The 27,373-nt window shown below is 42.0% G+C and overlaps 1 protein-coding gene across 2 annotated transcripts; it reads left to right on the plus strand.

The window, feature by feature from the left end:
- The first annotated feature begins 4 nt into the window (after nucleotides 1-4).
- On the plus strand, nucleotides 5-27,118 carry rbpms (RNA binding protein, mRNA processing factor). Of its 2 annotated transcripts, none has more exons than XM_086059346.1 (9): nucleotides 5-247; nucleotides 12,904-12,981; nucleotides 13,197-13,235; nucleotides 14,785-14,847; nucleotides 16,847-16,997; nucleotides 18,568-18,695; nucleotides 19,962-20,031; nucleotides 23,279-23,395; nucleotides 24,730-27,118. In XM_086059346.1, exons 1-7 carry the CDS (start codon nucleotides 191-193, stop codon nucleotides 20,022-20,024), a joined length of 579 nt encoding a protein of 192 aa, XP_085915472.1. In that variant the 5' UTR covers nucleotides 5-190; the 3' UTR covers nucleotides 20,025-20,031; nucleotides 23,279-23,395; nucleotides 24,730-27,118. The 2 variants fall into 2 exon arrangements, with proteins under 2 accessions (XP_085915472.1, XP_085915474.1); XM_086059348.1 differs by having other exon boundaries at nucleotides 19,962-20,025.
- Nucleotides 27,119-27,373: the final 255 nt, after the last annotated feature.

Here is a 27,373-nt window from a genome sequence, read left to right on the forward strand (position 1 = left end):
CCTCCCCTCCTCGCCGGCTCTGAGATGAGGAGAGAAGTTCGCCCGCGGCGCTCACACTCGGCTTCGCAGTCGCTGTCTTCCGTTTCGGACCAACGGAGGGGGACCTCGGAACAGGAAAAGCCTATTTTCTTGTCTAAGGAATAACATCTGAGCCGGGTAACTTTTGGGGCCGCTTTTGTGCACGTTCAGGATGAACAAAGCCGAGAAGGAAAACGAGCCGAGTGAATTCAGCAGCCACGAAGAAGAGGTAGGTGGGCGTGCGCACCTGGTCCCTTCAGCCTCCCCAAAAGCCCAACTTAACAACCAAGAAACATTTTGTCGAGCTAAGAGTTTGCTCTGACGATGAAAAACAACGCGGCCGCATGCGAAAAGGCGTTTATTGTAACTTGGAACGTCTTTTAAGTCATCTTACGCACTTGAAATTACTCGTAGGCACTTAAGTTAACAATTATTGGCTTTTAAAGAAGATGGCGATACTGCCGCCTAAGTGAGAAACATTCCAATATGGCCGCAATAAAATCAATGCGGAATGTCATGACATATACATTCAGCAAGTCTCATGAGTTAAACTAACGCGGCACACTTTATTACAATAAAGCAATGTAAATTGCAATCATGATACAGGCCATCCATCATCTGTACCGCTTATCCTCACTCATAGTAAAATATGTGATGATGTATCACGGCCCAATTGACCAGTTTCAGTTCATATAACAGCCCAAGTTTTTTGTTCTTGAGTGCCACACATATCATCATGATACCTCCCTCACTATTCAACCGTCACAATATCATGATATTGTTTGCTTTTTGTTATAATTGTAATTGCTATACAAAGTTTTTTTTCTTCTCGTGAGAGGAGTCTATCATAACTTAAAACTGAACCTTTAGCATTTTTTAAATAATGGGGAAAAAACTTATTTCACTGTTTATTAGTAATTTTAGTTAACTGTCTTAGTTATTAGGTTTTTTTTTTAAATTAAAATCAACTTGCCTAATGACGCTCGACCTAAGTGTCAGGTACAATACTGTCACAGTATTGAAATATGATACGGCAGAAGCGTAATAATGTAGGATGTAATATAGATTCTATGAGTTACAAGAAAGCATCACAATTATTTTTTATTTCATTGCGATATCACGATACATCCCAAGTTTTGACAGTCCACCCCCCAACACACACCACCTGTGGTCAATTATCACATATAATGATTATTGTGTGTCTGAAGTATGTTAAGAGTGGATTTGTCCCATAACAGGGTTGCCAATGGGTCAAGACGATAATCTTAAACGTGTTCAGTATTTCTGATGTCTCCCGAGTCAAAGAAACGGCCTCACCGACGAACAAGGAAGTGGAAAATACAACAAAATATTTCCGACACGATGTTTTTCGTATAAAAGTGGATCAGACACACATCAAATATTTTTGCAACGTCTTTTGTTGACAAGATCGCCATTTTACAACCCTCCCACCTAAAGTCCTTTTCGAAAATACTCTGTTAACACTGGCACTTAAGTGTCTATTCCTCCGTATTTTTGAGAAATCACATGAGATTTCTGCCTCGGAGGACTTGGTTTTGAGATTGCTGGTGGAAGAGAATCTTAAATGTGTGTGGTGCTCTGTGTTGAGATTATCGAAGAGCACCACATACAGTACCCGGGCCTAACCTGGCTCCTACCTAGAAGCCTATGTTAGGTTGTTGAATCACTATGGGTGTCGTAGTATAAGAGCATTTTTACGAGTTGTATGGTATTGGCGCTGATACTGCTAGGTTTACGGTTGATATTTTATGGTTTGGGTTATAGAATTGATGATAAATCTGGACTTTCCCCCTGCACCTCTCCCAGGATGATACCACCCAGTGCCCAACCTCGTCTGCTTCCAAAAGCGCAGTAAAACCCAGCCAATAACTGTTGAGGCAAACTTTAACAAGCTACGAGGTATGACTCTCACGCGCTCTTAGCGCAACGGCTCGCTGATTCACACCAGTAAAGCGCCGATGCGGCGGAAGGGCACACTAACCAAACATGGCGTTGTTGCAGCCGAGGTATGCGTCTAATCTGGAGAGCGGCGTTTGATAAGCCAGTGCAATCAGGAGCTATCAGGTGCTCTGGACGCTTTCACGTCGCCAGCCGCGAGGACCGTGCTGCTTGTAGGCAGGTGCCAAGGCCTTGTATGGACCTGAAAGCTAGGCCGGAGTCAACAAGTTTTCCACGTATATCATGGCGCATCAAAACAGAACACGTGAAGTTTGCGTGCCACTGCAACATGTGTGAGGTCCACCATTAACTCGCACCCTGATTGATGCTCAACCGTTTGACGTCTTGTTGACTCGAATCTTTACAAGCGAGACCCCGAAGAGATTTGACTCGAGCGAATGTGGCGCGTCTCTTTGGGGGTGCTCTCATCGGGCAGCGTGACCTTTTTGGTACGTGGGGGAGCGCGGGGGAGGCCACCAGCGGTCCGTAGCACGCCGGCCTGCTATCTATGAAAAGGGCAAACTGATACATTAACTCTGTGTGACATGAAATGTTACAGGAGGGTATGAAAAAAATTCGATGCCCAGCTAATGAAGACAATCTAAAAACCTCACTCCTTTTCCCCCACAGCTCTGCCGTCTGATAGGTTAGAGTTTATTTATACAAGTGGCGGGGGAATTGTCATCTTATCTGAGCCATTTGTCAGCTGTGCGACAAGAGCTATTTGAAAAGACAACAACAAGGCTTAGCGTCACCAGCGGCTGGCCAATGAGTCTGAGAAGAAGGCCGTAAAGGCCGACTTGAGCCAAACTAATGCATCAGAGTAGGGCGGGCTATATAGCAAAAAAAAAATAAATCTTATCAGTTATATTTTTCATGTCATCACAATCTTTTTGAAGTAGCTGTACCGAAAACAAACAAACAAAAAACGAGAGTACTGTAAAACAGAAGTGAAAAAGTTGAACATAGAAAACCCCTCTCAACATTACAACAATTGTAGAAAACTATCCAATAACACAATACAAGTTGGAAAAATATATTTTGGGTGGAATAGGGTGCAATAATTTAACCCCTTCCAGCAGAGCGCCTCGTTTTCTAAAAACGAAGAAGAGCCACACAGCATGTTGGAACAGCCGTGTAACCACAGACTTATATATGAATCACTGATCTGAAAATATTGCTGGATAGCCGATAGCCCATACACGCCCGTGCAAGCCGTTGAAGCCACAGAGCGGCCATCTTACTCCTCCTATCTCGCGAGCAGACTACTGTATAAACTATACGTATACAAAAAGATTAGACATACAGTATACAGGTCGTAGGCTCTTAGTATAGGGCAGGGGGTAGGGTGGCGGGGAATTCCCAATTTTGAAGGAAAAAAAACAAACAAAAAAACTACCAAGTGGACATTATGTGCTGCTTTGAAGACCCCATTTTTTTTATTGCTCAGTTCCTTAGACCCCTTTATTAGATTTGGCAGAGGCATCTTTTGTTGAATTAGTTATAATTCTTTAATAAAAAATATACAAGTTTCCTCCTGTAAACATCATTAAGCATATAATTTAAACATGTATTTAAGGCAAGTTGTAAAATGTCCTCTTGTTTATGTTTACCAAATTTAAAACATCATAAATCATGCTGTTTCTACTAAGTAAGTCTCTTAAGTCTCAAATGTTCTTCAATTTCCATACTGTAAATGTATAGGATCGCATGCCGAGAAACATTTCTTTGGAGGATTAATATGGCGGCTTCAAAAGTCTTGGCCTATCGGCTATCCATTAATTTACTCCTATAGGCGTTATTGTGACCTGTTTTGTGCTTTTTTGATGGTTCTGACATATATACAGATCAGTGATATGAATGGACTGTCAATGTTGCTTACTCACCGTTGAGAGAAGTGAAGCCACCGGCGGCCATCTTGCGTTGCCACTCACTAAAGCTGCCTAATTTGAATGTGTTTGATGTCTCCTCTGCATTTTCATGTTATTATTATTTTTTTCTCTGGCAAAAATTCCGCCGTGTATGACATACAGTTGTATCAATAAGTCTGAGAGAAGTGCTACATGTACATTTCAGTGTTAAGAACAATACTTGTAGTTTTCTTTTGTAAGGTATCTCCGGGTGCTACTCAAAGATTCGTCTGCATCATCTTGTCACAGCCATCAACAATAAAGTGAAAGTAAAGCCCATCAGGGGGAAAAAAATGGATGCGAAATGTAAACCATACATCTATGTGTGACAATTCACGATTTTGAGATGATATACTCTGAATATTCGATGCAAACAGTCATGTTGGCTCTTTGTGAGGCTCTCATTACTTCATACAGGATTCCTAGCGCAAAACACGCACTGATAACAGTGTTTTTACTGAGCAGATACCAAAAAAAAGAACAGTGGCAACGTAAGAGGTCTGCCCTCTAGCTTTCTCTTATTGACAGATCATTCATAAACAAGTCCTTGCGTGTAACGGCCAACACGATTAAGCAAATGTTAAATTTTTGTGTTTTTCAAATCAAATAAAAATTGAGAATGCCAGAGCCTATGAAGCATAAGTACCGTCCGTGCAAGTTTACAAAATTCAGTGAATTTTCAAAGTTGGAAACTACCCATGGCACTTAATGGGACAAAACTAGAAATGTACCAAATTGAAGGCTAGCTCTTAATGGGGGGAGTCTTCAGTTTTGAACCTCACCATCCCAATACCCCTCCCTCGAGTCTGTCCTAAGCCACGCCCCTCACTGACATGCACTCAAACATGGCCGTTCATAACGATGGCATGCCATTATGAAAGTGCATAGTATGGTGAGGATTTTGTCCAGCTTCAAGGAGTGGCGCTAGCAATACTAAGATAGCATTAGCACTGTAAATGAAATTAGCTAGCTACGACTGCATGACTTATTTCAAATAGAGTAGGCCCTATACAAGAAGATTTATTGGTTTACTTTTGACATTTTATTTTGCAGAATGTAACTAAAAGTCAATTTAGTTTTGAATGACCCTCGGAAATGAGCTTAAAATGGCTGCTTCAATTCAAAATGGCAGACTTCCTGTGGCTTTTCGGGCATCGCTTTTTTGAGACTTTTTTTTGTGGGTGCCCTTATCTCTCTTCCCCTGATTTCCTCCCATCTGTCACACCCAGCTTTCTTTCCTCAGCCTGCGTTATCTTGTTCTCGTTGCCATTTCCTCTCCCAATGCTTTCTTTCCGCCCGTAATAAGGCGCTCTACTAGCTCCATTTAATCCCAGTCTGTGTTTCTTCTTTACAATCATAAAAACATTTTTTTTTGATTAATTTCATTTTTGTGGGGATCACTTTTACAGGTCATGGTGAGGGCCGCTGTTGTTTGGGTAAAAATGCAAGAGTGTGTCAACCCGAGAGCGGCCCGTAGGAGTGGACGCTTTTAAAGGTTAACCTGTTGGAACATTTACAGCTCGGCAGAGCTTTAATTGTTGCTTGAAAGCACATCGGGGGTAACGTGACTACTCAAGTGCATTCGACCTCGCTCTCCGCAATAAACTTTACCCAACCTCTGCCCCGCACCCCCCGTCTCGAATCCCAAGTGAAACTCGAACCCTTGACCCATTACTAGATAAACGAATTCATCCGTTTATGGTGGTCCCCACACCTCTGCGGTTGTTCCACTCTACACAATCTCAAGTGATGCTGCTGGTCAGCTAAAGAACACGATCATTTGTTCTTTATTCCTCCTATACATGAGTACATGAGATAAAGAGGATAAAACAAAAACTTAATGTACCAATAAATTATTGACTATTATAAACAGAGCAACTTTTTTTTTTTTGCAAAGTGTTAAGTGTGGGAGTGTTTTTAAAAATATGTCAATAGTAGTGTAGTCAAGGTTAGAGCCGAGTCCTGCCACATTTGGCTTGAAGGGCCTCTTATCTATTAACTTGGCTCTGGAACACACACATGCACATTCATGCGGGGTGCAGGCTGAAGGATGGGGGAGTAAAAGAAACACAAATCATCTCCCATCTTACCAAGGTCATGTCCCTCATTTGCGCCACTCAAAAAAAAAAAAAAAAAAAAGCAGTCAATTAAAGTCAGCAAATAAGTGCGGAAGTCACACGGAGTTTATAATGAGACATTCCAAGGCCAAACCAAATCCCTTTCCAGGACGCTGCTCAGATTTCCAAACGATTGTTCGTCATGGGAGGTGATGGAAATGGAAGAATGAGTTGCCACCATCATTGGACCCTCTCCAACCAAACAATTTCAGGTCCTAATAAGGCCAGGACTGCTTTTTTCCCCAATTTTTTATCTGATACGTTGTTACAGTGTTGTCCTTCATGTTCGATACCTCCTTTTTTCAGACTTATATCAGTAATCACAGTACCCATACCACTAGTACTTTTGATACATAAGCACATACATACATACATACCCCCCCCCCCCCCCCAATGTATCCCAATACAGCATTTTACATTAATGGACAATTTCTATTCTTGTAATTTCTAGTTCCTGATTGTAAAATAGCCACAAATCGGCCACTGTTGCAAGTACCGATACGATACCTTGAAATAAGGCCTGGTATTGGCCTGATACGATACCTGGTATCGACCATCCCTAGACAAAAAAGAAGAAATCTGAAGAATTTTTTTTACTTTTTTTCCCCCCTTGAGAGGAAAATAGTCCTACCATTAAGGCAATCAAATCCTTTTTTAATTTTTCCAGGAATAGTTAAAAAAAAAAAAAATCACAAGATCGCAACTTGCTTTTCTGCAAAATATTCACCCCTTCCCGTTACAAATAATATTTTTAAAATAACACAATCTTACAAGATTTAGGTGACTTCTACTAGAAAAAAAAATATTTAAGAGAAAAAAGTTGCGCTTCCACATGAAAAAGTTGCATTGACTTTATTCTCTTTTAAATAGCAACATTTTCTCAGAAAAAGATTGCCATTTTAAGAATTATGACTTCATTTTACAAAAGAAAAAAAACTTGTTTCTTGAAAAGAATAGTTTTCTAAAAATAAATTATCAACCTATCTCCGCAAGAAAGTTGATTTATATAGCACATTTCATACACAAGGCAACTCGATGTGCTTTACACAAGGAAAGACAACATCTTTAAGCATAAACAAACACAGCAGTTAACATTCACAAGCAGAGCAGAGAAAACAAAAGTAGCTTACAAAATTTACGAAAATAACGTACATTCACAATGTTAAAACATTAGACAGCAAACTTTAAAAACATTTAGAGTAATGAAGTGTTCTAAGATAATTAAAAGGGAAAAAACATGATTTAAAAACGAAAAGTTTTTAACCTGGATAAGGTCACGTATTTCATGGCATTTTTTTCTGTGGAAAAAAGTATTTTTTGTTTCTTAAAAGTAGGTGATGACTTTTCCTTAAAGAAATACAGCTATTTAAAAAACAAAAAAGAGACACTTCTAAAGTTACCTTATGGGTCTTTATTTTTTTCTGTGATAAAAGACTAGCAAAACAAACGTAATGCCATGATGAGAAATGTCTTCATTAAAAAAAAAAATCATGACAATAAGTTTTTTTTTTTAATTTGCTTAAAAAAACAATTGAACCTTCAGTAATGAAGCAAGTGTGGTTGTTGATGTGACATGCATTGTTCCAGTGGCGCCCTTGGTGGGATGTGGTGTTTTTTGGCCTCTGCGTGTAGTTGCCAGGGAGCTGACCCACTGCTGCGACGCTTGTGAAGTCCTCAGCTGACTTTTTCATTCAAATCTGCCCGCCTGTGACCATAAACGGTCAACGAGTCAAAAGCCCCTCTATGGAGACATCTTGACTCATGTGTAAGGAAAAAAAAGAAGTTTGACCCCAAACGCGCACCTTGACTTGTGGCTTTCCGCGCCTCGCCCCGACCCCAAATCCCAGTCAACAAGGAGCTGCTTGCTGTAATCTGCAGCAGATGTTCAGCGGCGTGAAGATTTTGCCGGTGAATCATGGGGAATGTGCAAACTCACCGGACACACGGCGGAACCGTTGCCTATCGCAACAGCTGACGTCAGATAGTCTCAGGGATCAAGTGGGACGACGCCAGGAATGGCCCATTGTTGCCAGTGGGTTGAGACGAAAGATACTGTAGGGCGTCCAGCACTGCTCAGGTAGCAACCAATCACGGCTCACCTGTTTTCTGAAGCCCAGCCGTGATTGGACGGTACCCGAGCAACTGTAATGTAATTTTCATTCGACAGCAAATGGCAAAATGGCCGCCCTCCGAGATGGATAAAAGTGGGTGGATTTTGCTGCTTAATTCATATTCCACAAACGCAATATTAATCAGAATACCCTGTTTAAACTTGTAGGACTGCATAGAACACATAGTAAAGAACATTTTGAAATTTACATCCCACTTTGATAACTTTGTTGGGGTTTACCCCGGTGAACGAGAGGGTAGCCTCCCTCCGCCTACGGGTGGGGGGACGGGTCCTGACTGTTGTTTGTGCTTATGCACCGAACAACAGCTCAGAGTACCCACCCTTTCTGGAGTCCTTGGAGGGTGTGCTGGAGAGCGCTCCCCCCGGGGACTCCCTCGTTCTGCTGGGGGACTTCAACGCTCACGTGGGTAATGACAGTGAGACCTGGAGGGGCGTGATTGGGAGGAACGGCCCCCCCGATCGAAACCCGAGCGGTGTTTTGTTGTTGGACTTCTGTGCTCGTCACGGACTGACCATAACGAACACCATGTTCAAGCACAAGGGTGTCCACATGTGCACTTGGCACCAGGACACCCTAGGCCGCAGTTCGATGATCGACTTTGTAGTCGTGTCATCGGATTTGCGGCCGTATGTGTTGGACACTCGGGTTAAGAGAGGGGCGGAGCTGTCAACTGATCACCACCTGGTGGTGTGTTGGCTCCGATGGCGGGGTAAGATGCTGGTCCGACCAGGCAGGCCCAAACGTATTGTGAGGGTCTGCTGGGAACGTCTGGCAGAATCCCCTGTCAGAAAGAGTTTCAACGCCCACCTCCGGCAGAGCTTCTCCGTTGTCCCGGGGGAGGCGGGGGGACGTTGAGTCCGAATGGACCATGTTCCGTGCTTCCATTGTTGAAGCGGCCGATCGGAGCTGTGGCCGTAAGGTGGTTGGTGCCTGTCGGGGCGGCAATCCTCGAACCCGCTGGTGGACACCAGCGGTAAGGGATGCCGTCAAACTGAAGAAGGAGTCCTATTGGGCCTTTTTGGCCTGTGGGACTCCGGAGGCTGCTGACAGGTACCAGCTGGCCAAGCGGAATGCGGCTTCGGTGGTCGCTGAGGCAAAAACTCGGACATGGGAGGAGTTCGGTGAGGCCATGGAGAACGACTTCCGGACGGCTTCGAGGAAATTCTGGTCCACCATCCGGCGTCTCGGGAGGGGAAAGCAGTGCACCATTAACACTGTGTATAGTGGAGATGGGGTGCTGTTGACCTCGACTTGGGACGTCGTGAATCGGTGGGGAGAATACTTTGAAGACCTCCTCAATTCCACCAACACGCCTTCCTTTGAGGAAGCAGGGTCTGGGGACTCTGAGGTGGGCCCCCCTATCTCTGGGGTCGAAGTCACTAAAGTGGTTGGAAAGCTTCTCGGTGGCAGGGCCTCGGGGGTGGATGAGGTTCGCCCGGAGTTCCTAAAGGCTCTGGATGTAGTGGGGCTGTCGTGGTTGACACGTCTCTACAACATCGCGTGGACATCAGGGACAGTGCCTCTGGATTGGCAGACCGGGGTGGTGGTTCCTCTTTTTAAGAAGGGGGACCGGAGGGTGTGTTCCAACTTTAGAGGGATCACACTCCTCAGCCTCCCAGGTAAGGTCTATTCGGGGGTGCTGCAGAGAAGGATCCGTCGGGAAGTTGAATCTCGGATTCAGGAGGAGCAGTGTGGTTTTCGTCCCGGCCGTGGAACAGTGGACCAGCTCTACACCCTCGGCAGGATCCTTGAGGATGCGTGGGAGTTCGCCCAACCAGTCCACATGTGTTTTGTGGACTTGGAGAAGGCGTTTGACCGTGTCCCTCGGGGAGTCCTGTGGGGGGTGCTTCGGGAGTATGGGGTACCGGGCCCCCTGATACGGGCTATTCGGTCCCTGTACGACCGATGTCAGAGTTTGGTCCGCATTGCCGGCAGTAAGTCGAATTCGTTTCCTGTGAGGGTCGGACTCCGTCAAGGTTGCCCTTTGTCACCGATTCTGTTCGTAATTTTTATGGACAGAATTTCTAGGCGCAGCCGGAGTGTCGAGGGGGTCCGGTTTGGTGGCCTCAACATTGCATCTCTGCTTTTTGCAGATGATGTGGTGCTGCTGGCTTCTTCAAGCCGTGATCTCCAGCTCTCACTGGAGCGGTTTCCAGCCGAGTGTGAAGCGGTTGGGATGAGGATCAGCACCTCCAAATCCGAGACCATGGTCCTCAGTCGGAAAAGGGTGGAGTGCTCTCTGCGGGTCGGGGATGAGGTCCTGCCCCAAGTGGAGGAGTTCAAGTATCTTGGGGTCTTGTTCACGAGTGAGGGTAGGTTAGAGCGGGAGATCGACAGACGGATCGGTGCAGCGTCTGCAGTGATGCGGACGCTGTATCGGTCCGTTGTGGTGAAGAAGGAGCTGAGCCGAAAGGCAACGCTCTCGATTTACCGGTCGATCTACGTTCCTGTCCTCACCTATGGTCACGAGCTGTGGGTCGTGACCGAAAGAACGAGATCCCGGATACAAGCGGCCGAAATGAGTTTCCTCCGCAGGGTAGCCGGGCTCTCCCTTAGAGATAGGGTGAGAAGCTCGGTCATTCGGGAGGGACTCAGCGTCGAGCCGCTACTCCTCCACGTTGAGAGGAACCAGTTGAGGTGGCTGGGGCATCTGGTTCGGATGCCTCCTGGGCGCCTCCCTGGGGAGGTGTTCCGGGCATGTCCTACCGGCAGGAGGCCCCGGGGACGACCCAGGACACGCTGGAGAGACTACGTCTCACGGCTGGCCTGGGAACGCCTTGGGATCCCATCGGAGGAGCTGGCTGAAGTGGCTAGGGAGAGGGAAGTCTGGGCTTCCCTGCTAAAGCTGCTGCCCCCGCGACCCGACCCCGGATAAGCGGAATTGAAGACGGAACGGAACAGAACGGAACTTTGATAACTGTTCCATGTCAAAAATACAACATTCTTATGATTGTAATGAAATTGAAAAAATGCATCTTTCTTTGCATTATTACAGCTTAATTCCTGCCAAAAAGTGTGACTGATTGAAAAAAAACTTACTTATTTTCTTGTATTTTTAGTGAAAAAAGTAATGATATCAGCTTAGCAAAATTCCCCCGAAATTTTTTTGTTAAAATATATTATTATAATTAAGAAAAAAAATCGTACTTTTTTTCCTCATAATTTTTGTGAAAAAATCGTAATAATTAAGTAATAAATTACTAATGCATCATTGTTTTTGAAAAAAAATAATATATTTTTAAGTTATGCAGTACAGGTTTTTTTTAAATATCACTTGAACAAAAGTCATGATAAAAACAGGATAGTGGTATTTTTTTCAGTGAAAAATGTAGTAACCTTTTGTGTAAATGTATTAACATCTAAGTTCCATTTATTTGATCAAAAACTGTCTTTAAAAGATGAATTTTTTTTCATATTAGTAAGGTTTTGACTTTTTCATAATATTTTTTTGAGTGCAGTGAGCCTATGTGTTGACGTTATTAAAGCAGACCCAGCCTCGACAAACCCCAATAGCGGCCCCATGGAGTCTCGTTCCGCAAAGATAAGAGCAAAGGTGACCAAGGTGATGTTTGGCACGGTGCCTCGGTCCGGCGCACCCCTCCCAACGCTACGTGCCCCCCCCCCCCAGCCCCCACCCACTCCGTTGCTAAGCTCCTTTGTTTGTGTGCTGCTCTCTTTCTCCATTGGCATCAGTGGCGTGGATCGGGTTACATGTGGGAATGAGGTGGAGTGTTAGCTCAGCGCTTCCTTTGTCCCCTCAGCTGGAAATCTCGGCATTTTTACGCAAAATCCAATCATGGACCACTTGAGCAACTTAAAAGTTTACTGGCCATGGGCACATAATATATATACACCATTTATGTTATTAGCCATATAGCCCAAGTTCATTCAGTGGCCAAAATTATTAAATTTCAATTTAAATTAATTAAATTTATTGCTGAAAAAAAAACTTTATTCTTTTTAGATTCTCTGTAAAATACCACTTTTTTTTCTTCTTCTTTTTTTACCAGCAGCCGTTTTAATGATAACATCCTGACATTATTAGATTGAACAAAATCAGTGTACAGCAAACACCAGCGAATGAAAATGGAATATAATTTAATGTAATCATTATGGGCCCTTTTTTCATTGACTGCTGCCTGTGCGCTTGGCGTTAAAACCCCCGCAAAAACCTGGTCTAAGTGGTGGTGCAGGTGGTGTAACAAAATTTTGATGGATTTGATCGAGGCACAAGCAGACAGATGCAGCGCTTCGCGGATGTGTGGTGGATGTCCTCATTTTTCATTCATAAATATGAGAACTGCGTGGGACAATCCCACTGAATTATTGTAGAAATCAATTCATTGAATGAATTTTTATAATTATCATCTTGAAAATATTTTCATAGCTGCCCCCCTGACCACATGCAACATATTCTTCAGCTTTACAGGTGCCACAACTGATATGTAGCTAATGTGTATTATTTGCCCTGGGAGTGAATGAGTTAATCACCTGGTGTGTCATCCACTCGATTAATCGATTAGCCAAGATATTTAAGACAAAACAGCCCTGAGTCATGCTCTCATCTCCCTGGCAATTCACCCCGTGGTTCTCCTTTCTTTCTGCCCTTCCAGAAACGCTTCCCTTTCTATTCAGTACGCCACTATACGTTTAAATTCCCTGCCAGCGAGCAGCAACCCAAGTTGAAAAGTTCAAATGAGGAAAACAAACCCAACAAAAGTCTACAAGCTAACGAAGAGTATGCGATGTGCTCGGTGTTCTCCGCAGGTCCGAACACTCTTTGTCAGCGGGCTGCCACTGGATATCAAGCCACGGGAGCTCTATCTTCTCTTCAGACCATTTAAGGTATGTTTGGATGTTTCTAGTGCGTGGATGAGCGAGGGCTATTCTTAGCGACTGTTCTTTCCAGCCGTCAATCGTAGCGGCCATTAATAGTGATGAAATAAACTAACGGAAAGTCACCTAAAGTTCAAGTGTCTGGGTTTCGCGAGCCGAGGTTCAACCCTGATTAATCATTTGCATGAAGTGTAATCCTGACATTGTCGTCTTCTTTGTTTCAGGGCTATGAAGGTTCCTTGATAAAGCTTACCTCTAAACAGGTAGGCTTGGGATGAAAATTCTAATGTTTCACAATGTGTAGTGCCATCCACTCATCCATCCACCTAGTGTACATAGTTAAAATTTGGGAGGACTGCTAAAATGGCCAAAATGAGCTTAAAATGGCTTCTTCATTCCGAAATGGCAGACTTGTGTCTTTTCAGTCATAGCTTCTTGAGACTTTTTGGCGGGTCTCCTCATGATCGACTTACCTACCAAATTTCATGTTGCTAAGTTAACCTGACTTCAAGGGCAGACTTTTTAAACTCAACTAGGTTTTGTGTTTTATGACGAGTCATCCAACTTCGCTGCCATGCTCCGCCCCCACGCAATGATGGACGCTAAAATGTTTTGCAATTTAGTGCCATCCATCTGTCTACTGGTTCGAATTTGGTGGCCTAGTATATTTTTATTACCTAATGCCTATACTTGCTATTTCCTGTTTCAAGCTAAACATACTCTGCTTGTATAATAGTACCTTGTCAAGGCTTTCTGCTTGAAGCAAATAAAATGCACCTTCCACTAAACCTGCCTGCTAAGAAGCCATGTCATAGCAGATAGCGCAAGCATACTTTGCCTTGATTTGAGATATTTCATCTGGGTTAGATTTGAGTTTTTGCAGCGTATTTTAAGAAAAGACAACTCTGCTGAAACGCTCTCCGTATCCATCCAGCCAATGTGGAGTCATTTCCTTATAAAGCAAGAGGCCCATCTCAGGCCCTTTCTATTTATATGTTCCTGTTTTTCTTCTCTCTCACTCTCTCTCTTGCTCTCCGTTTTTTTGAGTCCTCCCCCTTGTTCAGAATTCCCATAACCCCTGTTTTTCCAGATCACTTACAACAGATCAACCCACGGGCTGTTTTCATTTCCCTTCATACCCGTCGAATAATAACAACCCAAATTGCTCTCTTTCCTTGTGCTCTTCTTGGTTGCTCAGTCAAGATGCAAAAATCAAATATCAAACTTTGCTACTCATTTTCATCTTGGTCTTGTCTCTCACACCGCTTCCATATTTGGGCAAAAGGGGAGCGGAGGGATGAGCTTTTGCCTTTACCTCAGATTCATAAACAGGCTTGAGCGCTGAAGAGAACAATATGACTAAATGGGATGAGGTTCAGTCATTTTTTTTTAAAGAGCTTAGTACATAAGAAGAAAAACATAAACTACAAAGACGATGTTCAAGGTGTTTTTAAACAAAAGCTTTCTCTCACTTTTAGAAACAGGCTAGAGAGAGAATACAACAAAGACCAGGCTGTAATCTGTTTAAAAAAAACAAAAAAAAAACGAAGAGAAAGCTACTTTACTTAGTGGGCTAGGTATAGCTGAAGAGAATGCAACCAAACATGAGACAGAGACGTGAAGGCAAAAAGGCTATTGTCCACTCTTCCCCTCACTTTGGTAAACAGGCTCGCTCACTGAAGAGAATACAAACAAACAGGGTGGGGGGTGGAATATGTTTTATTTTTCTTCTTGTAAGGAACATGTCTATGTCACTCAGACAGGAATGCAGAATCAGTTTTTTGCCCTTAACCATGTTTCTTTCTTCCCCAGCCGGTGGGCTTTGTCAGCTTTGACAGTCGATCAGAGGCGGAGGCTGCTAAGAATGCCTTGAACGTAAGTGTCACGCCCTCTCCGGCAGCATCCCATCACACCCAAAGTACAGCCAAGATAAAAATCATCTGCATATCGCACACGCATGTTTACAGGCAGCAAAAGCAGGGCAAGGTCAGCCACCAAAGTAAGCTCTCGTAAATACAAGATATTGATCTCGGGCTTACTTCGGGGCTCGTTATTTCACAATTAAACTAACAGCCTTGATGAGAGGCTTTCCAGGAGATCTTTAAAAAACAAAGTAATGTTCTCACACACATTTGGTACCCCGCCCCCAATTTCTCACTGGACTGTTTCCAAATCTGCCTTAATAAGATAATCATGTTCCGACTGTATTGGAAAGCGACTCGTATTTCTTGAAACTGTGTCATCATTCAGTGAGAAGAATGATTTCATACTCTTCTTGCAACTCAACTTTTCCCATTGCGCCTTTGTGATTTGTCTTCACGGTTGTCGTGTGACATGAAAAACCACCAAAGAAAAAGCAAATAATTAATAATAATAATAATAATAATAATGATACATCTGATTTTTATAGCGCTTTTCTAGACACTCAAATACGCTTTGGATACATTATTCATGCACTCACACATTTACACTCTGGTGGCGGTAAGCTACTTAAGTAGCCACAGCTGCCCCGGGGGCAGGCTGATGGAAGCTTGGCTGCCAGTGTGCGCCTACGGCCCCTCCGACCACCACCAACCATTCGCACCTTCCATACACCAGTGTGAGTAGCACTGGTTAATGGCAGGCTAGAGCAAAGTATTATTTTTTTTTTATGCCGATTTGTTCGACCACTGTATTTCCTTTGAACTGCACCGCCTGTTGTTTCTGGAATGTTGGCTTGTTCAGAATAATGACGTCAGACAAACTCTCTCCCCATTTCAATATGCAGATACCGACCCGCGGGACACACACAAACATTCTCGACTATTGTTTTCTCAGAAAAAGATTTACATATTCTCCTCGTCTTTTGATGCGCATCAGGAAGCTGGCAGGCTCCCACATGAGGAGGGAGCTGTCACACCAGTGTAAAAAAAAAAGTCAAAAGGAAAAAAAAGTACAAGAGATCTATTTCAGGTAAACGATATATTTGTAATAAATAAATAAACGATTAAACACTTGGTCACATTCAGTCTGAATTGCATTACTCATCTCACATAGATTTTTAGGATTCTAAACTCTGACAAGTGTAAAAACTATTACTGGTGAAATGCAAAAGAATTATAAAACACCGAGTTGTAACATTACATCTTAATTTATAGCATTTTCTTATAAGTGTAAAAAATAAAGTGAAAAATGACAAGTTGAGAAATAAGCTGGAAAACGCTCAAAGAAGATTGTGAATGACATCATGCAGTACGCCGGTCACATCACGTTCCAATTCTCATTTGTCAGTCGTCATCACATCCGCCGTAACCGAATATCACACTAATCTACAACTGAGCCATTTATAACCAACGCCCCTCCCCCGATTAAGATTGCTTTCTCCCCCCCGTAAATTCTACCTTGTGAGTAACACTGAAGGATGGAAGATACATGAAAGCTCTTGTCGGACACCTGATCAACAAACAAGGCGTGCGAAAAATAGAAATGTCAAAGACCTCCGCGAAAACTCGCTTCTCAGTTGTCTAAATTCGTTGTGGCTTCATCGCTACTTGAAGGCGCTCACGTTTATTTATAACCTAAGAAAAGTAGTTGTTGAAACGAAGTGTGCCTAAGATCTGTGTGCCTCAAACGTGAAATAAGTTTCACAATCCATTTCATTATTTTTACACTATGTTTAATTATGTTATTGCTCTGTTTTTATAAAGCACAATATCATAGAGATATCTTCCTTATTAAAAACATATTACATCATTTTTGTTGGTCTTTTTGGGGGAGGCTGGAACGGATTAATGGCATTTCCATTCACTTCAATGTGGACATAAGATTTGAGGAGTATATTATGATAAAAATATAATTTTAAAAAGAAAGAACATCTTCTCCTTTTTTCTCTCAGGGGGTCCGGTTTGATCCCGAGATCCCACAGACCCTCCGACTGGAGTTTGCCAAGGCCAACACCAAGATGGCCAAGAACAAGCTGGTTGGCACCCCCAACCCTCCTTCATCCCAGCAGAGCCCCGGCCCACAGTTCATTAGCAGAGACCCGTGTGAGTACTGCAGTGGAACCGCTCAAGTTGACAACAGTTTGTTCCGGTTTTATTTTTCCCGTAGGAAATAAGGGAACGAATCAGTCCCATGGCCACACTGTCGCCGCCGTAAAAACTTTATTAACTGTCCAGGCTTTTACAGTCACAGAGTGCAAAAATAATTGTAAATAGTGTCATATGAAAGTGATTAAAAAAATCAAGAAAAAAGTGCATAGTCATAGTGTGGGCTAGGCATGACATATATTGCTTTTCTGCTGTAGGCAGGTGTGTTTGTAGTGCGATTAGCCCTCGAAAGTTCAACATTTCCCCAGAAGCTTCTGGATTCCGCAGCCATCCTGCAATCACTCTTTGCTGCATTCTTCCCCAATGAGCAAACAAATGCTCTTATCTAAAAAATGTGGTGCCAGAGAAAGGGTGTGTGTGTAGAAATAAGGAAGCCATTACTGACACTATGCCGTCATTGCTCTCAGAGAAACGGCGACCATTTTGTGATAAGGTTTTTTTTCTTTTCATTTTGCTCACTTGGCAATAGAAGTGCTCTTTTCCTTGATTTCCGCTGCGCACGTCACCTCTGTTTTTCACTCACCAGCTCTTTTTATGGACTCCTTGCAGTAATCGGACCGCCTCGCAGTTTAATCACTTTGAAGCCTAGAGGCTAGTTGTCAATCAAACAAACAAGCAGTGATATGGAGCTAATTTTAGACACTGACTTTTTTTTTTTTTTTTTACTACTTATGTTTCAGTTGGTTTACTCTGTGATTTTGTACTCTGAAAGTAATGGCAGGTAAAATGTCCTTTACACCTGTATTACATTTACCAATTTGAAAACTAAGGGAAAAATATATGGGACACAACCACCACGTCTTTGCCAGTTGTCATGAACAACACTTAACTCATTCGCTTGCAGCCATTTTCACTGAAGCAACCCCCTTTGCTCCCGGCTGTTTTACTGGATTTTAACTGATTTTGTAAGGCCCACCGAATATTGCGTACTATTGCTGTTAAAGCATGGAACCTACCAAAAGAAAGATTAGAGTCTCTTCTTTCATCAGGAAAAAAAAGTATATTTCTAGCATTAGAATATAGCTAAGTTTCATCATTATTCACAAATCTGTTTAAACAGTGGGGAAATATCTTGTTACAACATGGCCCTGGTTGATCTCTTAGACTGCTGCCACCTGCTGGCCGTTTTTGTAATTACTAACATTGCTTCAACCATTATTTTCAGTTCAGAGGCTGCATCAAAGCCTTCTGTATGCTCTAGCATAAAAAAAATTTGGGGAGCAAATTAGTTAATATGTTTACACTAAGAAAGCATTCATACTGTAGTAAACACTTGTAACTTTCTTTGACTTACATGACGGACATTTTTTTTCCTAACTGTCCAAAATGTAAAACAGTCCAAACTAATCATGTGGTTGGACTCAATGACAGCCGAGGAGTACATTCAGGATGCTCCACTGCCCCTCACATCCCCACAATGCACCTGGGTGACCCTCGACGCCTCCCCTTGTCCACGTCCCAGCCGTCCAGCCGCCTCACTCCACGCCTCGTCTTCTTCTTTCCACAGATGAGCTCACAGTGCCCGCTCTCTATCCCGGCAGCCCAGACGTGTGGGCATCGTACCCGCTGTACCCGGCAGAGCTGTCGCCAGCCCTCGCACCCGCTTTCACCTACCCCTCCTCGCTCCACGCTCAGGTAACCAGGGTGCACTCCATCCCCCGCGGCGCACCCACCCCAAGTCCTCTTCGCACCCGTCACACCTGCCCGCTTCACTCACCCTCAATCCACCCGCGTTGCTCTCCATTATCCAGCATTAAAACTCCAATCGTGACCTGTAGATGGACCGGAAGGTGTGGCTATGATGGAAACATTTTGTAAAATGGAAAGAACCATGGGGAAACAAATAAACAAGGACAAATAAACACCTCCCTCAAATTGATGGCTCAATTTTCCCTCATCAGCAAGAACTTTAACTTTTAGCCATTTCAGTTTGTAAGTAGTTGTTAAATAGCTTACTGCTTTCTGAGGCTAGAAAAAGGAGTCATCTGTTTGAAAGAGTAATTTATTTTTCTTCATCTGAGACACTATTACAGTTTAAATTTAACGAAATGCATCAGATTTATATGGCTCCTTTTCAAAAGGACTATGATAAAAAACAGTGAAATGAAAACAACCAAGGCAAGACAAACTAATACCTCCCTCAAATCGATACCTCTTTCCCCCCCATCAGGAAAAACATACAAAATTGTCCTACAACACACACCAATGTAACTCTAATCAAACAAAGGGAGGTGTCTATTTTGAAGGTGGTCTTTATTTTTACTTAATTGAAACCAATATTATGGTATATTACAATTTGTCCGTTCATTAACTCTATTGGTTACACGTTGATGAAAATTGAACCTAACACCTGAAAACAGAGGTATCTATTTGAGGAATGTGTCATGGTAGATGCTCCTGTTTTAGTTAGTAACATTTGAAATGGGCTCAGTGTTTGAAGACTAGTTTTTGTAATTAGTTGCTGCCTGATGGGGTGAAAGGGATGCGCCAACTGGCAACTAATTAGGGCACGGCATCCCGTTTTCATCATTTTAACTACTTTTTTACCACCAACCCGCCAGCCTTTTATCCCGTTTATCAAGCGCCTTTAATCTACCATGGTCCAACGCGACTTCCCAATAGAGTTCATTATTGATCCCCGGCAATTCCTTCCCATGAAGCCGTTGGGTCGGCGCTCCTTCTGCCTGGTCTTTCTCAGATTAAGCCGCATCAAGCGTATTTTTAGCACCAAAAGGCCCTCGCTATTTATTCTGTGAGCCCTTTTATCTTTGCTCACATTTCCATACGTGTGATGCGGCGGCGGCGTCACTAGATGATGACAGCTGGAGAAATGCATTTGAACGTGCTTACGTCTCAGAAGCTCAATGTTTCCTATTGTCTCGTTTTTTGTTTTGTTTTTAGATCCGCTGGCTCCCACCTGCAGATGGAACTCCTCAGGGATGGAAGTCGAGGCAGTTCTGCTGAAGTATGTGTGAGTACCACACGCTTGTGCAGATGTGGACAAAAGGCAACCGCAAACAAATCTTTTTAGAATCGATTATCCTATCCGTGATCACAGTAAATCCTCGCGGAAGACTGTTAACATGCTGCTGTTTTGGCTAGCAATGAAGTGCTAGTATTATTTGAAATTTCCTTTGGCTGACTTCCCCACAGGACTTGCATGTGCAAAAACAAAACCACAAATCCCCTGCTGGGTGGTGTATCCATGTCAGTCGACAGTCGTGTGCATGTCCGAGTGCATGTATGTGTGTTTTTGCGCAAGGCGCCAGCCGCGCTGTCACCAGAACCCTCCCGTCCTGAAAGACAGGAAGAAACATGTTCCCCAAATCCCTTAGGGGAGCGAGCGAGCGCGTGGGTGGCGGTTAGCACGGAGGCTAAAATTTACTGAGTCCAGCTGAAAGCGAGTTTGAAACATTCAGCTCATTTCACCCAGGTTAGCGAAGTTAGCATCTCTGCAAATTATTTGTTTGATTGTGTAAATTAAAAAAAAGTTTTCAAATAACGATAGACATGTATATAATTGGCTTGCTGTTACTGCATTACTAATTATTTTTTCCTCTGTTTAAATAATATCGCGGCATTACTGATCATTTTCTTTCTGTCTTTAAAAAAAAAATGTATATGAATAATATGAATAAATGGGGTGCACTTACATAGCGCTTTTATGGAGTCCATAACACACTTTACAGTGAGCCATCTTTCCTTCTATTTGTTTGAAATATTTGAAATATATTATATTTATCTATTTATATTTAAATATAAAAAAGACACTTAAAGATTTGTTTTCATAAAAAAAAAATTGGTTTAATCTAAATTACACTAGTTAAGCGTCATTCAGTATATGAATAATCTTTTGAAAAAATAGAATAATTAATTAAAATTTAATTAAATCAAATTGATAATTTGAAAACAATTAAAACTGTTTTAATGAATCACCATATTTAAAACTATATAAAACATTTACAACTTTAAATCATTTTAAAGTAAATCAAATGAAAATATTCAATAGATTCCTTTTTAATCCTCCCCGATCGAAGTCGATGAAATGACTTGAGTGAAATGGCCACCCTTGAACCGTCTGACAGGAACAGGAACGGCCCCCACACTGCGTACTGTTTGCCAAGCTGAATTGTATTTGACGTGCGTGCCTCAGCGGCACGCGGGTGCCTTCAAAGACGAACTCATAGCGGACATTAATGCTTAGTCAACTGAAGGGAAAGGTAATTCGCATTTTCCGTTTGACGAAACATGACGGGTGTAGGGGGGATCGTGTGGAGTAGATCGTGTAGCATACTGGATGTCATCTGTCCACTGGCTCCTGGGAGCTTTTTTTGCAAAAGCAGCGGTCCCTGCGAAATGTTGGACCAACTCCCATCACAGGTTCCAGCTGTGGCCCCTTCTAATAAGGAAGCAAGGCCACCCCCACCCCGACATAACGCTCAAGTCCAAGTGCGCTGTCCCTGTGTCGGCTTTCCACAGCCAGATACTTGTCAGCTGCCCCGCATTCATCGCCAGACGGGTATTGCTGCTATGTGAGAACCACAGCCACGGCCTAAGGGCTTTTGTCCAGATTACAGGGGCTTCGGGTGGGCCCTCCTTTATAGTGTTGTGCAGGTGGAGGCTGCCAGTTGGGTTTATTGGACTGGAAACATTACAAAAAACACATTTTCTAGTTTCGAAAGAGGCAAAAATGAACCCTTTCCCTAATTCTATAACCCTTAGCCTCACCTCCCACCCTTTACCTTACCCACGCCTCCTTACGCTGTTGCCGGTGTCAGCAGATGGCTCGGTGGGCAACACAAATTACACAATACAATCACCAAGAATAATTTTCCTTCTCACTTCCCAGGTCTGATCTTAGTGTAGCAATGTGAAAATATTTCACAAAAAATGCGCAGTCTGGTTGGAATGGCCATTTCAACCTGTGTAGAACTTATCAAGAATTTTGAAAATCGGACAATGGGTTCCACAGAAATTGAGTTTTTTTATATTGGAATAAATGGGGAATGTTTTTGTGTGATATCACCGATAGAAAATCTGGCCAAAAAACATCTTCAAAGTTGAGTAAAACAGTATGACTTCATTATTTCTCAAATGTCTGCTTGATCCTATTTGGTCTTCAACTCGGAGAACCCTCTTCTCTGATTTGCTGACACGTTTCACTTAAACATATCCACCAATTGCTCAAAATTATTAGATGGGTCAAATTTACTGACACTTGCACTAAAAACCTAACTTAAGTAGCGCAATTTTTTTTGTGAATTTATTTCTTATGGAGGATTATAGAGGCATATCTTTAATTGCTTGTTTAATTTAATTAGTTAATTATTATAATTATTTTTATTTTTTTCTAGAAAATTCAAAAATAAAGTCCAAAACCGCTGCCAAGCCCCATTGGCCCTTATTTAGATGCGCACCAAATTGTTTACCTACATGGCACACAAGAAACCGTGGAGCAAAAACAGCAAAACTCGTAGTACTCATTGACGAGATGGCACATCGCCCTCCCGTGTTCTCAAACGCGGCTTGTTTACCGATCCCACGTCATGCGCCTGGCTGCGAATTCTTGGCTGTAACACATTAAGCCGGCAAATCGCTAAAGCGTTACCAAATGTGCACCGACGTGTTCAATGATCAACCCAGTCTTTAACCTTGGCCGTCTCAGCCGGAACAAATAAGGGCGGTCTCATGAAAGTGCGGGCGTCGCATCAGCGAAGCCAAGCGTCTGGAGAGCGCGTCGATTCTCGTCGATTCGCTCACCCTTGATTGAGCGCACGCCGTCGGGCATTAGCTAGGCCAGCCGTGCCCTTAAATCTTCTTCTTTCTTTCCTTGCAGTGTTTTTCTGAAGGGCCAAAAAGCTCCTTTCCCCCACTCCTAGTTTTGGTACCTGGCTCTTACCACACATAATCCACTCCACCAATACTATACAAAAGTGCATATGTGCCTCTGAAGCAGTTAGCATTTAGCAATCAATATTCATCTTACAGAATAAAATCCTTAAATATAGTGGGGATATTTTCAAATCTTGCCCGTGTTTTTAAAACTGCAAACTCCCGCTTCAAAGGATAAGACTTGAGACTTTTCTATACCGTGTGTGACTCACTGATGATGTCGGGAGCACACCAGATCCTTCAAAAGGGATGTTGATGGCTTTGTATCAACACGCAAGTGTTTGCCCCTCCAACTCGGCTGTAAACATCTGTCTGGACGTCCTCAGGTTCCTGATGTGTGATGGTGGCCTCGGCCGGCTGTGACGGGCGTCGCTGACTGCCTCTTCGCTTCGGTCTGACCCCCCCGGAGGACTGAATCCGGCGGTGGTAGCAGCGAACCGTCGGTAAGCGTATAGCTAGCGTCCGCTGATGCTAACGGACAACGACAAAAGGTGTAAAGCTCACACCTTTTCCCCCACTTCTTCTCTGCCCTCGGGCTTCCTTCACTTTGAGGCGGCAGGGTCTGTTGAGGCGCACTTTGATTTGTACTGTGGTTGCAGAGCCACCATTTTAAAATCCGTTGATAGTGGAAGTTCTAAAGCCTGATATCGGAAAGTAGAGCAAACTTCCTGGAGAAAATGTGTCTCTAAAGTTGCGTGACTTCTGAGGATCTACCTGAAAGTCAAAAATATGGCTGACAGTCTCACGAAGCGACAACAAAGTAGGGATAGACCGATTATCAGCAGGTATTCAGCATTTTGACAAATATCGGCATTAGAAGGCATTTGAAGAATCATACGGCTGATAATAGATCCATTTAAAAAAAGTGTTTAGGGAATAAAAACTTCAGGGAACTAATTATTAAATTTCATAGATGCTGCTCCTGGGAACTTTCTGCACCTTCTGTTTTTGTTTGAAGTTAAAACTAAGATAAGTAAAATTTTAATACTTAAGATATTTTTAAATTTTAGAAAACTTCATTGACTCTAGAACACAATAGGGAGCGATTTACTTAACTTTTTATTTAGCTTTTGAAGGCATGTCTCTGCCCCTGGGAGATCCCTGAACTTTTTGTTAGATCTTGAAAACAAAGATGTCTATTGACTAAGATTTTATTTATTTATTTTTTACTAAATATTTTACAAACCCTAGAAGTTGTTCAATAAACATATGCTTAAAAATTCGAAAAAAATAAAAGCTGGAGTTTAAATTTTTTTCACATTTTGATGCCAATATTTTCCCTTTAGTGGAAATGAATATCGGCTCCAAATATCGGTTATCGGTGTCTTTGACTACTAATGATCGTAACAGTATTGGCCCTAAAAAACCCATATCGGACTATCTCTACAACAAAGCCCATCTTTTTTAGAAGACATTTACATTTTACCCCAATGTTTGGTAAGTAAGGTATTTGAGAATAATTTTATGAGGAAAAAAAAAATCACATTACAATAGTGTCACAACTTTATAAAAAATCATAATATTACGAGAAAAAGTTGCCATATTACGATGAATAAAGTTGTAATTTTACCCAAAAGAGTGTTGTGTGAAAATAATAATAGAATAATGATAATATAAGGAAATGTAGGGTTTATCGTGGTGACAAATTTTTCAGTATTTTGCATTTTGTGTGCGTCATGCTCGCCCCATGTGCTTTTGAGTGTGCAGTCGCAATAGTAACCTCACCCGCTTCTTATTTTTGTTGTTCCTCCATCCTCTCTTCTGCTGTCTCTTGCAGGCCTCAGGACACACCAGACACCCGCCTCCATCACACATCGAGAACCCGCCCCCGCCCACATGTTTTTGTTTCTTTTTTTAATACCGTTACAGACTCAAGATATCCTGGCGGCGCTCTGGCTACACCTCCGCCAAAGGTACCCCCCCGCTCCCCCCTTTGTTTACAAGTATGCAAGGAGATGTGCGTTTCTATGCACGGGAGTGTGGCTAAAGCGCTGCCGGATGGTGGAGATGAAGACGTTATTATATGACTAATAGTCCATATACCATTCTTAACCGTGTTAGTAGGATTATTAAGAGCATGACATTGCCCCCCTCCCCCCCCCAAAAAAACAAAAAAAACTAAAAACTAAACTAAAATCGATCAAAAAAAGTTGTTGTACTTGTTTTTTAAGAAAGAGGTATTTTTGTAACCAATTTAGAAGGGTTCATGTTGGGCTAGAGTAGAGGAACCGTGCGGAAATATAACGCAACAAACAAGCAAATTATTAGTAATTAATTATATTTGTGCTATTATGAGGGGAAAAGACAATCTAGTCGTAGTCTTGCGAATAGTTAGTTAGAATAGTTGTAACATTACAAGAAAAAAGTCAAAATGCTTGAAAAATATTCATACTACTGAAGGGGAAAAATTGGTATGTTGTTTCAATGAGGGAAAAAAAGTATTTTGAAGATTTGATTACAGGAAAAATTTCATAATATCAAGAGAGAGAAAAATATAATAGCCTTAAAATAAAGTAGCTGTGTCATAACATTAAGAGAAGATTGTCGCAAAATTCAGAGAATAAAGTTGAAAATTATTCGTATTATTACAAAAAAAGTAACATTACAAGACTAAATTAGCAAAATATTGATGCGATTAAAAAAAGTTTAAAGTTAGTCATATTATACATTACAAGGTATAATTTGACAAGACAACTTGTTAGGAGAATAAATTCGTGCTATTATGAGAAAAAAATGGTGGCATTTCAAAATAAGAAATTATTTGTGTTTTTAAAATAAATTTCCAGTATTCCCACATAAACACAACATTGGTTGTGCTCTTTATTCTTGTAAATTAAGCTTTTTTTTTTGCAAATTGTATGACCAATAAAATATAGATTTTTTCCTTTTTTTCCTTCACATCCTTGTAAAATTACGCATTTACAATGTCACATCTTCATGCGACAATCGAACAAATGATTTTTAAAAATATGTTGTTGTTTTTTGGTATAGTTTTGTTCAGGGCTGTCTTTTGCGTGGCAGTCCAGATGAAACGCTAACAGGTTACCTCTGCCTAGTTCAACATGAAACTCATTTGTTTGACCTCTTGAGTTCATACCGTCGCTTTGTTTTTCTTTGCCAGTTAATGAGAAGAGAGTGCGATACCAAAGCCGTCCTGTTGGCGCGCTCTTGTTGATGTGTGTGTTTCTTTTTCGAGACCGCAATACACGGCTATAATTAGCAACAGACCAAAGGCATTTCATTTTGTACACTGGAGCAAAGCTAGCTCGGATCGTGCAACTTTTCTGTTTTTGGCGCCTTTCAAGTCACCAATCAGTTTTTTTTTTCTTCTTTCCTTAAGGTCGCTCATTTGAAGTCTCCTTTTGTCTATTTTTAGGCAGCCAAACTACTTTTCTTCAGTGAAATGTACATAATTAAAGAAGGGAGCTAAGTCTGCTGTAGTAACGTCCTTAAAAATCTTATTCCCGCAACAGTTTGACGTTCAAATTTTCCATGTCGTTTTTGCAAACACTCTTCCCTGTTACGTACAATCATATATAGGAAGGAATATAAGGACCACACCAGAAAGGAAAAAAAGTCATCAATGTTACCCAAAATAAGCTGCAATATACAAAACAGTCAAACTGAACAGTTTGGAAGGTTCTCAAAAACTGTTCCACCCCTCCTTTGCATATATCAGACTAGTTGATGTTTAACAATTATTAATATGCACAATCGTATCCGATCCGAGAATTATTATTATTAAGTTTGGCTTTTAAGGCATTTTTTTCCTTCCAAATATTTATAAAGTGTGTGTGTGTGTGTTTTATGGGTGTTGTTTTCCCAATTATATAATTCAATGTAAGTATTATTGTATATTCATTTGTATGTGTGCGTTTGTTGTATCTGACGGGTTGGAACGTACTGTACTGTATGTATCATATACTGTATAAATACAACATAATTCACTGTGAAATCCTGACGAAAAATACAAACAAAAAGAAAACAAATGCCATTTGGGTGTTTTTATAGTATGGTACAGTACATGCTTGTTTGTGGATACGCTGTTGCTAGCTATATATCAGGCTAGCTTTGTTTGTTAAAAAAACAAGAAAGAAAAGTTTTTATGAAAATGTTCATTGAAGACATTTCAGGCCGTTTGCCATTAAAGATCGACATGATCCTGACTTGACGTTTTGGTCTTTGTATTGCCTCCGCCGAGGAGATCACTGTGTTTTTTCTTTGTCATTTATTTTATTTTATTATTTTATTTGTAGTTTTACCCACCCTAAAAGTACAGAGTATATTTTATAGTGGACATAAAAAAAAACTGATTGGGAGTTGCCAGCGGTTGCCTTTCCTGGGAGGAGGTTCATGGGTGCAAAATTTTGCGACGCTAAATAGTGCTCATAATTTTAAAATGATCACGTAACCCATAGTTG

This window comes from Leptonotus elevatus, chromosome 17, assembly GCF_054856555.1.
Source record: "Leptonotus elevatus isolate MCC_2025b chromosome 17, RoL_Lele_1.0, whole genome shotgun sequence".
In the NCBI taxonomy this organism is placed as follows: domain Eukaryota; kingdom Metazoa; phylum Chordata; class Actinopteri; order Syngnathiformes; family Syngnathidae; genus Leptonotus; species Leptonotus elevatus.

Coding starts and splice junctions, on each gene's coding strand:
- rbpms (XM_086059346.1), top strand. CDS start 191: ATGAACAAAGCCGAGAAGGAAAACGAGCCGAGTGAATTCAGCAGCCAC. Junction 248..12,903: donor TCAGCAGCCACGAAGAAGAG/GTAGGTGGGCGT, acceptor TGTTCTCCGCAG/GTCCGAACACTCTTTGTCAG. Junction 12,982..13,196: donor TTCTCTTCAGACCATTTAAG/GTATGTTTGGAT, acceptor TCTTTGTTTCAG/GGCTATGAAGGTTCCTTGAT.